Source organism: Procambarus clarkii, chromosome 64 (genome assembly GCF_040958095.1).
Source record: "Procambarus clarkii isolate CNS0578487 chromosome 64, FALCON_Pclarkii_2.0, whole genome shotgun sequence".
Classification (NCBI taxonomy): Eukaryota; Metazoa; Arthropoda; class Malacostraca; order Decapoda; family Cambaridae; genus Procambarus; species Procambarus clarkii.
This window is the reverse complement of record NC_091213.1, coordinates 3,473,896-3,486,566: the sequence shown is the minus strand read 5'-3', so window position 1 is coordinate 3,486,566 and position 12,671 is coordinate 3,473,896. Positions and strand designations below refer to the sequence as shown.

Sequence of the window (12,671 nt, the reverse complement as noted above, 5' to 3'; positions counted from 1 at the left end):
TAAATATATATTTAAAAAATATATAAAATATTTTAAATTATGCTCAATTAGTATTAAGCTTTAGTCATTTAAGTTTTTCATGCCCGAAACGCTTTGCGTAATAGTGGCTTTAGGCATTGTATGCACTAGCCCTAACTATACATCCATCACTCTTTGTAAAATCTCTTTTATGTATTACCTTACCTAAATAAACATTTGATTTTGATTTGATTTGATATAGAGTACACTTGAGAGGATGTACAGTCAGTGACTTAATATCTAACATATTCAAAAATTTAAGTAAGGGTACTTCTTCCCACCAGTTCAGTTGATGCTCCAAGTCCTTGCTTGCTTGGAGACTTACTAGAGGAGGGTAGCCCTGTTGGCCCCTTGGTGGCTGGCCCAGCTCTGGTTTCAGGCGCTGGTTGCTCGGTGCCCAAACCCGACAGTTTTCCCGTGGCTGTGCCTCTTTCATGCAGATCGGTCCAGTCTGGTACATGGCTGGTTCGATCTTCTCTGCTCCTTGAGTCTGGTCTTTTTTATTTGGGTTTATCACCACTTGTATGGTGATCAGGTGACTTCGTTGATGGTGTCCCACCTGCGAGTTTCGTCTCGGCGACAGTATGAAGTTTCCTGGCACTTTTTGTCGCTTCATAAGCTGTCTTCGATTTCTGATCGGGTTGTTTTATCCTCTCTCCCTTGGTTGTTTCACGACCATCATCTTATGCCGAATATTGTCCCTTCATGTTATGCGGCGCTGGCGAAGCCACTTCTGCTTGCATTTAGGGTGGATATCACTTTTACTTTGTTCCACAAGCTTTCTCGGGCGTTGTTTCACCTCCGGCTTGCTCATGCACCACCTGAAACGTCCTGGTCTTTGGACTCCTACCTCCCTTCTCCTCGGTTTGTGGTGGCCCCTTCAGTTCAGGACTGTTTTTCTAAGGCTCTTTTTTTTTGTTAACACTGGCCTCTGGGGGTCGGGTCGGGGAGCTTCATGCTTTCCTCCTGTGCAGGGGTTTCTGCTCTTTCGGTCCTGGTCAATTTGTTTGCAGCTGTCTCCTTCTTTTCTGGCGAAGAATGAAGACTGCTGCTTTCTGTAGGGGTTCTTGGGTTGTTGATGCTTGGTTGGTTCGGGGGTGCTTCGTGTTTTGTGTTCGGTTGCGGCTCTTTACCGTTAGTCTCCGTGGTGTAGTGGTAAGACACTCGCCTGGCGTTCCGCGAGCGCTTTGTCATGGGTTCGTATCCTGGCCGGGGAGGATTTACTGGGCGCTAATCCTTAACTGTAGCCTCTGTTTAACGCAACAGTAAAATGTGTACTTGGTTGTAACAACGATTCTTCGCGGCAGGGGATCGTATTCCAGGGACCTGCCCGAAACGCTACACGTACTAGTGGCTGTACAAGAATGTAACAACTCTTGTATATATTTCAAACAAACAAACAAAACAAACAAACTTGCGTGCCACAGTCTCCGTGGCAGGGGACACTCTTTGGATTGACCTGGTTTCTTTTCTTTGCTGTTCCAGGGTGCAGGTCTCCCAGGTCATGTACAGGATTATTTGGTCTAGCCAGCCTGCAGTCTATCCCCATGCCCACGACATTCGTAAGTTCTTCAAAGGTCAGCGGCTTTGGCTGCTGTTTTTGGCAATATGTCCTGGGCTGACATTCAGGCATGTGGCTTTTGGAGGTCAAATGGGGTCCTGGCCACACGGTACCTCGTTCGTATTCCTGGCTAATTCTCGGGTGTGTGTAGCCTTGGTCACAGGTTGACGCCAGTTGTCTTGACTTTGAGTTGAGGAGCGAGTGGCGGCCGCCTCCTGGTAAGTCCCCCTTTTCCTTTATCTTTGGTTAGGTAGCTCAGGGGAGCCGAAGAGGCTCTCCACAAAAAAACCAGTGTTGAATGTAATGAAACGCCATTTTCTGGGTGAGACCCGGAGGCTCCTCGGCATCCCTCCCTCCCTTCGGTTGGCGTTTTTTCTATTCAGCCTCTGAACTGAGGTTGGCTAGCCAGTGCAGGAGGTCTGCCCCCCCCCCTCTCCCCCCCTCCTGGGGAGGGGGCAAGAGGGGGGGGGGGGCAAGACTGCGGCATGGTGGCTGTGGTGATGTCATGCTTGTTTGCTTGTTTTCAATTAGGGAGTTCTGTTTGCTAGTTTGGCTTTCGGTTTGCAATTTTTAACCAGATGTAGTTTGTTTTGGAATTCCTACCTTTCTGGGTTTCTGAACTGGTATATGACAGACATAGACTGCTTCCAATTACATTGGGGGGTGTCTATAGGCCATTGCTCCTCATGCCTCATCTGAGGGGGTCAAGTCCTGTGTTTCTTTTCCCTTCTCGAACTGTCTTCGGACTGGCTTGAGGAGGATGTGGAGGCGCTAGGTGCTGTTCCTGGGTCTTGTGCGCTTGTCTTGGCGGTGTGGGAGTCAGCTGCACTGTTAAAGCTGTTTACTCTGATCCTGCGGGAGGTGGTGTCTCTGTTCTTTGCTTCTCGTCTTGGGTGCCATCAGGTGGTGCTTGCTTAGTCCTTGGAATCTGCTTGGGCCCTGGCTCTTAGGTTTACTTTGCCTTTTTGTCCTTTGCTGTTTGCAGAGTCTGCAGTGGTGAAGTATCTGCAAGCAGCCTCTTCTAGTTGTTGTCCCATGTCAGACTTGTTGGTTCTTCGGGGAGCCCATGGGAAGTCTTACTGGAATGGTCGTGCCAGGGCTTGAGGTTCCTCCCGTCGTGATAGGCCAGTGGTGCCAGTTTCGGAGCTGGTGCAGCCTTTGGAACCGACGACGTCAGGTTGGCATGGTGATTGCTCTGTTCATCGGTCAGTTTCTTGAAAGGGACGTTGACCCATTCGCGGTTCGTCCCATTGATGGGGTGATGGGGGGGGGGGGGGGCAGGAGAGGCTAGTGCCATTTGTTCACGACTAGTCCCACACCCCCCCTCCTCCTTCGGGGGGGTTCAGGGCTTGTAGGGCAGGCTTCTTCTCCTGCGCTCTGTCGGGTCATCTTAGAGTAATTACCTAAGTGTAATTACCTAAGTGTAGTTACAGGATGAGAGCTACGCTCGTGGTGTCCCGTCTTCCCAGCACTCTTTGTCATATAACGCTTTGAAACTACTGACGGTCTTGGCCTCCACCACCTTCTCACTTAACTTGTTCCAACCGTCTACCACTCTATTTGCGAAGGTGAATTTTCTTATATTTCTTCGGCATCTGTGTTTAGCTAGTTTAAATCTATGACCTCTTGTTCTTGAAATTCCAGGTCTCAGGAAGTCTTCCCTGTCGATTTTATCAATTCCTGTTACTATTTTGTATGTAGTGATCATATCACCTCTTTTTCTTCTGTCTTCTAGTTTTGGCATATTTAATGCTTCTAACCTCTCCTCGTAGCTCTTGCCCTTCAGTTCTGGGAGCCACTTAGTAGCATGTCTTTGCACCTTTTCCAGTTTGTTGATGTGCTTCTTAAGATATGGGCACCACACAACAGCTGCATATTCTAGCTTTGGCCTAACAAAAGTCATGAACAATTTCTTTAGTATATCGCCATCCATGTATTTAAATGCAATTCTGAAGTTAGAAGCATGGGTTCACTTAGGCGTGGTTAAAACGACCTCATCCCACAGGTGGGTTTCTCACCTGTTTCCGGTTCCGAAATGGGACTGTGGGGACCTGTGGTTCATTCTGGACTTGTCCCGTCTGAACCCCTGGGTCTATTGCCCCTCCTTTCGGCTGACTACTCTGTTCCAGGTTCATCTTCTATTAGAGCTGGGCACTTGCATGGTGTCCCTGAACCTCCAGAATGAGTACTGGCACGTACCGATTCATTTGGGGTTCAGGGACTGGCTAGATTTTGTTGTGGGACGTCAGGCTAACCGCTTTCGTTGCCTTCCATTCGGCTTGAATCTGGCACCTTGCATGTTCATATGCCTTACCCAGGTTGTAGTGGCCCATTTGCATTTGTTAGGGGTTTGGGCCTACCTTTCGGGTTCACGGACGTGTCGTTTCTTGGCTGGGGCTGTGTGACCAGTGCTCACCAGGCCGGCCAGGGTCAGTGGGGTCCATTCTTTTGTCAGGCCCACAGCCCACAGCATGGTGCGGAAGTTCGCTGCGGTGTCGCGAACTTCTTTGGAGATCCTTTGGAGGGTTCAGGTCACTTGCGGATCGACGATCCGGCTCCATTCAGACTGCTCCCCGGTGGTTCATTGTCTGAACCATGGGGGTTCAATGTGGTCCTTGGCTCTTTGGGGCTGGTAGCTTCGGGTGACTCGTCTACCGAGTTCTCGGGGTTTGGCTCTCCTGGCCGTTCATGTTTGAAGAGTGTCCAACGTCATAGCGGACGGTCTGTCTCGGTTCATTCGCCTGTCCGTGGAATGGATGGTCGACGCCAACTCGTTCAGTTGGCTCTGCCGGACGTATGGGCTCTCGGAGGTGGACCTCTTCGTGTCGGCATGGTCGAGGCATCTCCCGGTATATGTGGCGCCCTTCCCTGACTGCGAGGCTGTCTGGGTCAATGCCTTCAGGCAGTACTGGTTGAGGTGGGGTTACCTGTACCTTTTCCCCCCTGGTTCTGCTGTTGCTCAAGGTCCTAGCTTGCTTGGAGACTTTCCAAGGGAGAGTAGTCCTCTTGGTCCTCTTGGCCAGCCCAGCTTTGATTTTAGGCACTGCTTGCTCGGTTTCCAAACCCAGAGGTCTTCCCGCAGCTCTGCCTCTTTCAGCAGATCGGGCCAGTCCGTTGCATAGATGGTTCGTTCTTCTCAAGTCTTTGCATCTGATGTTTCTGATGCGGGTCTATCACCATTTGTATGGTGAGAAGGTAGCTTCATTGATGGTATTCCATGCCTCTGGGATCGGGTTAGGGAGCTTAATTTCATGCTCTTCTCTGGTGTATACGATTCTGCTCTTTTGGTCCTGGTGCTACCTTACCTTACCTTGAGGTTACCTTGAGGTGCTTCCGGGGCTTAGCGTCCCCGCGGCCCGGTCGTCGACCAGGCCTCCTGGTTGCCAGACTGGTCAACCAGGCTGTTGGATGCGGCTGCTCGCAGCCTGACGTATGAGTCACAGCCTGGTTGATCAGGTATCCTTTGGAGGTGCTTATCCAGTTCTCTCTTGAACACTGTGAGGGGTCGGCCAGTTATGCCCCTTATGTGTAGTGGAAGTGTGTTGAACAGTCTCGGACCTCTGATGTTGATAGTTCTCTCTTGAACACTGTGAGGGGTCGGCCAGTTATGCCCCTTATGTGTAGTGGAAGCGTGTTGAACAGTCTCGGGCCTCTGATGTTGATAGTTCTCTCTTGAACACTGTGAGGGGTCGGCCAGTTATGTCCCTTATGTGTAGTGGAAGCGTGTTGAACAGTCTCGGGCCTCTGATGTTGATAGTTCTCTCTTGAACACTGTGAGGGGTCGGCCAGTTATGTCCCTTATGTGTAGTGGAAGCGGGTTGAACAGTCTCGGGCCTCTGATGTTGATAGTTCTCTCTCAGAGTACCTGTTGCGTTTGTTCAGTTGCTAGATTGGTGCTAGGTTTGTTCAGTTGCAGCCGTCTCTTTTTCTGATGAAGAATGAGGCTGCTGGTTTCTGAAGGGGTCCTTGGGTTGTTGATGCTTGGTTGGTTTGGCCGGGAATGCATCATGTGTTGTGTCTGGTTGTGGCTCTTCACTGTTACCTGCACGCCATGGCCTCGGTGGCCGGGGACACGCTTTGGGTTGACCCGATTTCCCTTATTCCCTTTTCCAGGGTTCAGGTCTCTCAGGTCGTCTGCAGGTTATTTGATCCAGCCAGCCTGCGGTCTATCCTCGTGCCCATGACGTTCGTAAGTTTGCTGCTTTGGCTGCCCTCTTTGGTAACATGTCTTGGGCTGACATGTGGGCACGGGGTTTTTAGAGGTCAACAAGATCCTGGCTGTTCGCTACCTAGTCAATGGTCCTGGCCTGAGTCGGGCATGTGTCGCATTGGATCGGCAGTTGTAGCCAGTTGTCTTGACTTCGAGTTGAGGAGCGAGTGGCGATTGCCTCCCGGGTAAGTACCTCTTGTTTTGTCTTTGGTTAAGTAGCTCCGGGAAGCTGAAGGGGCTTTCCAGCCAGAAAACCAGCATTGAATGTAATGAAACGCCACTTTCTGAGTGAGACCCAGAGGCTCCCGGCAACCCTCCTTCCCTCTGGTCAGTGGTTTTCATGAGTTTTTGACATCCAGCTCATACTGACATACTGTCCAAGAGTTTGACTTTTAGTAGAAATATTTTAACCAGATAGGGTTTGTTTTTGGGCGCTTACCTTTCTGGCTACCTGACCCGGTCAATGGCAGACATAGACTGCTTCCAACCACATGGGAATTTCTGTAGGCAATTGCTCCTTGCGCCTCTCGGAGGGGACCAGGTTCTGGCTTGTGGTCCCCGGTAGGCTCAAGAACTCCATTTGCTTTGACTGATGCCAGAGTCTAATACATTCATATCTGCCCAGATAGCTCCAGGGAGCCTCCGGGTCTCTCCCAGAAAATGGCGTTTCATTACATTCAATGCTGGTTTTTTAAATTACTTTTAAAATCAAATAAAAATGCTTAAGTTATTGGGTACCAGTGATTTTACTGAAGTGCCTCAATCCAGAGTGAGAATGCTGTTAAAATGTTTTATCACATATTTCAGGTGAAAGTACTATACATCCGCAACCTGTCTTTGAGCACAACTGAAGAGGACATTAAACATCTCTGTAACAGCTCTAATGGGGTCGAAAGAGTCAAGAAACAAAAGGATTATGCATTTGTTCATTTTGCTTCGAGGGAGCAAGCTGAAGTTGTGAAAGCCTCACTGAATGGTAAGTTAAAGAGTACTGTACTGTATATAAAAAAATTTGCACAAAAATTCCACCATTAATCCAAATTAAAGAAAACTTATCTTTAATCCAATTCCCATAAGAGTGCCTTTCAAACTGGAAAGCCTTCAAAAGATAAGACTTAATAATTATGTTATTAAGCCTAAGCCAAGGACCAAAACTATCCAGGATGCCAGTGTGGATAGACTGGCTAAAGGGACAGGGAAAAGCTGTTCTAGTGGTTCAGGATATTCCCTGAAGATTGAGTGATAAGCTAACCTGGAGGAGAATAGGACTTGCCTGATATAAACTTCAAAACTATAAAGAAAGAGGAAATGCCAGAGAAAAAAAACAGTACATTATCTGGGTATGGCACACCAGAAATTCACAAATCTCTGGAGTGCCATGTACCTCAGACTGCAGAAGGCATGCAGTTGTCAAGCCAGCTGGCACAAGCCCAAACATGAATTCCCTACCATGGCAAAAATACTGAAGAAACCAAATGTGCATCCCAAAAGGGAAGCACAAGGAGATGCTGGACAAAATGGGCACAAATGGCTTGACCCTTCTCCAAACCCAGGCCATAGCTACAACTCCAGAATAGAAGAAATGAAGCTGGACAAGCTGAATGTGAGCCAGAAAAACATGGAAGAAGAAAGTGACGGGAGTAAACCCACCAACCGGGAGCCGGTCGGCCGAGCGGACAGCACACTGGACTTGTGATCCTGTGGTCCTGGGTTCGATCCCAGGTACCGGCGAGAAACAATGGGCAGAGTTTCTTTCACCCTATGCCCCTGTTACATAGCAGTAAAATAGGTACCTGGGTGTTAGTCAGCTGTCACGGGCTGCTTCCTGGGGGTGGAGGCCTGGTCGAGGACCAGGCCGTGGGGACACTAAAAAGCCCCAAAATCATCTCAAGATAACCTCAAGATAACCAACCAAAAGACATGTCCTCATCACAAATCAGTACGATGAGCAACAAGCACGAAGGGCTACAAAACTCAACCATCCCAGAAAGAGATGGCTTCCCACATGGCCCATGTGGTTGCCAGCCAACCCTGTGACTGAATGCCACAGGATCCCAAAAATGACAAAAAAGTTTGAGAACCCTTTCCTATAGAAAAATTGACACATCTGAAAGCACAAATGGCACCTGGCACCCACCTGGAACCCACAGTGGCACCCAAGGCACCCACCTGGAAAACTTGAGGAATATCCAGAAAGCCAGGAAACACCCCTGAGAAATCAGACAAGCTGACCACAGGATGAGAGGGAATATGGAGAGCAGCATGGAAATGGGCCAACAAAGAGCCCCATGTATTCCCTAGAAGGTAATATGGAGCTCCCAGGCATGGACCCAGAAAACCAGAGGAAGCCATTAGAAAATGGAGCACTGCTGAAAAATCAGAAAACTAACCTAGAAACACTTCTGGAAAAACCAACTGGAGCCTCGAGCCCAACCAGCTGATTGAGACTCCACCTGCAAACATGACAACTTATAAGACCACTGCATTTATAGAAGACAAATACAAAGCACATTTTTAAGATGTGTAAACAAATTGCAGGAATCACATGTACTGTACCAGAGAAATCCTGCAAGGATAATTCCACCCAAGTGGCAGTTGTTAAACAAAAGTCAGCAAGCGGGACAAATTTTCAAAATGCCTCCAATACTGCATACATGCCTGCGTACTGTCTGGGACTGAAGTCAAAGAAAAATTTGAGAGCTTGATTTTTACTTGATATGCCGCAGAACCCCTAGGCGACCAGACTTGAAATTGTAAATCAACCCAGGGCATTCGCCCATAACCAGGGGGCACATTCATAGAATTGAGAAAAGCTGTAATCCGGAGGGCTGGTTAGAGACCGGGCTTCAGGGACATTGATTTCCAGAACCAACTATGTTTTTGTAATTGCCAACAAAAGGTAGTCAAAGGGGTAGCCCAGTGAGTCCAGTCAAGAGACTTTGGCTCCCAATTGGAAATAGTGACTTCGATGCAGAATCTGTAAAAATGCACAGAAACTATTGAAACAAACCAGGTGACCAGAAAAATAACCCAGGTAATGGTCCCTGGAAACTAGAGCATGCACCCGGGGGCAAAGGATACAAGCAACGGAACTGGAGAACAATCTCCAGTCATGTACTACTACCCATGTACTATTACCCAGGAAATAAACAATTGTTGAGTTACATCTTGGTTAAAGTTAGTCATTGCCTTTAAACTGGGAACTTCAAAAGCATAAGACTTCCAGCCCATGACATTGGGAAACAACCCTTCTTACATTTGTATGACATGAGCTCGTAGCAAGTGTGTGCTGCATTTGGTAACCTTGTCTGGTATGATGTGTATAGCCCCCTCATTGTTCTTGGTCAAGTTCTAGCTGGTTGGGGGAAGGCAGTTCAGGTGCCAGTATCCGTGTCTGACTCCATACACGACATTCCTGGTAGGTTGCCCCTTAACATGCTTCTCCAGAGCTGCCTTGGTTTTACTAATATAGTTGCATAGTGTTCTTCTTTGTAAAGTTTCTTTAGTATCTTGTTGATAGTTATGCATGTACTGGTTCTTTCATATAGTTAGGAAAAGGTCAGTAATACAGTACTGTATTTCTGTCAGTTCTGTCGGCACAGACCAGACTTTTCAAGTAGTTTCCATATGTACAGCTGTGTCCATCTAAACTGGAGATGGTCTCATCCTCTCAGGGTATGGAACATAGGCAGTACTCTTGCCTTCTCAGGACCTAAACCAGGTCCTAAACCACCATTTCATGGGCTTGCCAGGCACTTAAAAATTCTTACCAGTTTCAAATACAAGCCAAAATTCATCTTATGGTTGCATTCCCTGGGGTACTAACCCTTTATTCAGTGTCAACAGTCTGAATCGGTGTTTCATGGTGACCATAAAGGTGGAAAGACGCCAGCTTCTGCACTAAAACTGTAAGGTCAAGTATGACAATGGATAACAGCCCACTAAAAGAGTGTAAACAAGACTCATTGAGCAAGGGAAAACCAGCTTCCTGGACTATCATGCTGACAAATAGGCATGCCAGGCATAAGGGAAGTGTCTTTGCTAAACAAATCTCAAGCTCCATCTATAAATGCCTAGTGGATTTAGGTGTAGGCAGCCATGGGACAACAACAGTCCATTTCCATTCTGTAATAAATGTAAATGAACTACTGTACTGTTGCTAGAACTTCTGACTCCATAATGTAATAGTCTATGACTGTCATCATTAAGCATCACCTTTTTATTGTATTCATTTGCTGTTTTGCTTGAACATTCTCATTTTTGTTTGCTTACTTCTCTTTTAGTATTATATGTCTAGTGAAAGCAGTCTCCATGGCGGAATGGTAAAACACTTGCCTGGCACTTCGCAAGCGCTTTGGCCTGGGTTTGTATCCTGGGAGGGGAGGATTGGCTGGGCTCCAATCCTTAACTGTGGCCTCTGTTCACCCAGCAGTAATTGGGTACCTGGTTGTTAAACGATTTGGCAGGTCGTATTCCGGGGAAAAATTACAATTGAGGACCTGCCAAAAACACTATGCATACTAGTGGCTTTGCAAGAATGTAAGAACTATTGTATATGTAAATAATAACAATAAAAAAAGTGTTTACCCCTCACCTTTAATTAAATTTTGTTCTAAATTATTTTAAGTGTTGTCTTAAATGCTTTGCGTAATAGTATGTAATAAACTTTGCGTAATAATCTTTGATATCCCCAGAGTCAAACTTAATCTGTGTAAACACTATGCAAATAAAGGGACCTAGTCTATGGAACTCACTTCTAATGAATTGAAACGCTGCCAAACTTTTGCCTCATACAAATACAAATAATTATTCAGGTAAAGTACATACATACCAGGTGAGATACAAAAAGTTGATGGATTTATAGATAGAGCTAGTACATACAATGCCTAAAGCCACTATTACGCAAAGCGTTTCGGGCAGGAAAACACTAAGACTAAAACTTAATACTAATTGAGATTAAAGTATAAATTGAGTTGAGAAAAAATAAAAAAATGAAAAAACCAGCGTTGAATGTAATGAAACGCCATTTTCTGGGTGAGTCCCGGAGGCTCCCCGGAGCTATCCCAGGCTGATATGCTAATGTCAGACTTTGGCATCAGTCATGTGTATGGAGTTCTTAGGCCTACCGGGGACCACGGCCAGAACCGGGCCCCCTCAGAGAGGCAAGGGGAGCAATGGCCTATAGAAGCCCCCGTGTAGTTGGAAGCATTCTATGTCTGCCATCGACCGGAACAGGCACCCAGAAAGGTAAGCGCCCCAAAACAAACCCCTATCCTGGTTAAAATTGCTACCTAAAACCGAACTAGTGGATAGAACTCCCCAACCGAAAACAAGCAAACTAGTGTGACGTCACACACTGCCGCGCCGCTGTCTGCGCAGCTCCCCCCTCCCCGGGAGGGGGAAGGGGGAGCCCCAGACCCCCTGCGCCGGCTACCCACACCTCAGTTCTTGAGGCTGGATGTCAAAAACGCGAAAAACCGCCGACCGGAGGGAGGGAGGGATGCCGGGGAGCCTCCGGGACTCACCCAGAAAATGGCGTTTCATTACATTCAACGCTGGTTTTCTGGGGGGAGCCCCGTCGGCTCCCCGGAGCTAACTACCCACAGACAGAAAAAGAGGGACTTACCCGGGAGGCGGTCGTCGCTCACCCCTCAACTCGAAGCCGAGACAACTGGCTGCAACCGCCGACCCAAAGCAACACAGGCCCGACGAGGCCCAGGGACATTCACAAGGTAACGCGCAGCCAGGACCCTGTTCGACCGCCAAAATCCCCGCGCCCGAATATCAGACCAAGACATATTCCCAAAGACGGCAGCAAGAGCCGCGAACTTACGAATGTCATGGGCACGGGGATAGACCGCAGGCTGGCTGGATCTAATAACCCTGCGGACGACCTGAGAGACCCGAACCCGCGAACAGGGAAGAAGGGAAACCGGATCAACCCACAGCGCGTCCCCGGACACAGAAGCTGTGGCGCGCAAATAACGGCGAAGCGCCGCAACCGGACACAAAACATGATGCACCCCCGGCCTGACCAACCAAGCATCAACCACCCATGGACCCCTCCGGAACGCAGCAGTCTCATTCTTCGCCAGAAAAGAAGGAGACGGCTGCAAACGAACAAAACTATCACCACGACCAAAAGAGCAGAAACCCCTGCGCCGGAGGAGAGCATGAAGCTCCCCTACCCGACCCCCAGAGGCCAAAGCCAACAAGAAAAGTGCCTTGGAAAAACAATCCTGGACCGAAGGGGCCACAACGAAACGAGGAGATGAAAGGAAAGCGAGCACTCTGTCCAAAGACCAGGACGGCTCAGGCGACGCATGAGCAGGCCGGAGGTGAAACAATGCACGAGACAGCTTGCGAAACGGCGCAGACGTAACACCGATACCGAAAGCAAGCTGAAGCGGCTCCGCCTATAGCATCAGCCTCAAGAACTGAGGTGTGGGTAGCCGGCGCGGGGGGTCTGGGGCTCCCCCTTCCCCCTCCCGGGGAGGGGGGAGCTGCGCAGACAGCGGCGCGGCAGTGTGTGACGTCACACTAGTTTGCTTGTTTTCGGTTGGGGAGTTCTATCCACTAGTTCGGTTTTAGGTAGCAATTTTAACCAGAATAGGGGTTTGTTTTGGGGCGCTTACCTTTCTGGGTGCCTGTTCCGGTCGATGGCAGACATAGAATGCTTCCAACTACACGGGGGCTTCTATAGGCCATTGCTCCCCTTGCCTCTCTGAGGGGGCCCGGTTCTGGCCGTGGTCCCCGGTAGGCCTAAGAACTCCATACACATGACTGATGCCAAAGTCTGACATTAGCATATCAGCCTGGGATAGCTCCGGGGAGCCGACGGGGCTCCCCCCAGAAAAGGGGAGAAACATGGCAGAAAAAAAG

General features: G+C 48.6%; 1 protein-coding gene across 2 annotated transcripts in view; it reads left to right on the top strand.

The window, feature by feature from the left end:
- The window catches only part of LOC123768911 (probable RNA-binding protein 46), a 78,132-nt gene that overhangs the window by 23,306 nt on the left and 42,155 nt on the right, over window positions 1–12,671 (top strand). For both annotated transcript variants that reach the window (XM_045759711.2, XM_045759710.2), the window contains exon 2: window positions 6,597–6,765. In XM_045759711.2, the coding sequence (XP_045615667.1) occupies window positions 6,597–6,765 (169 nt within the window). The remainder of the gene's footprint in view (window positions 1–6,596; window positions 6,766–12,671) is intronic.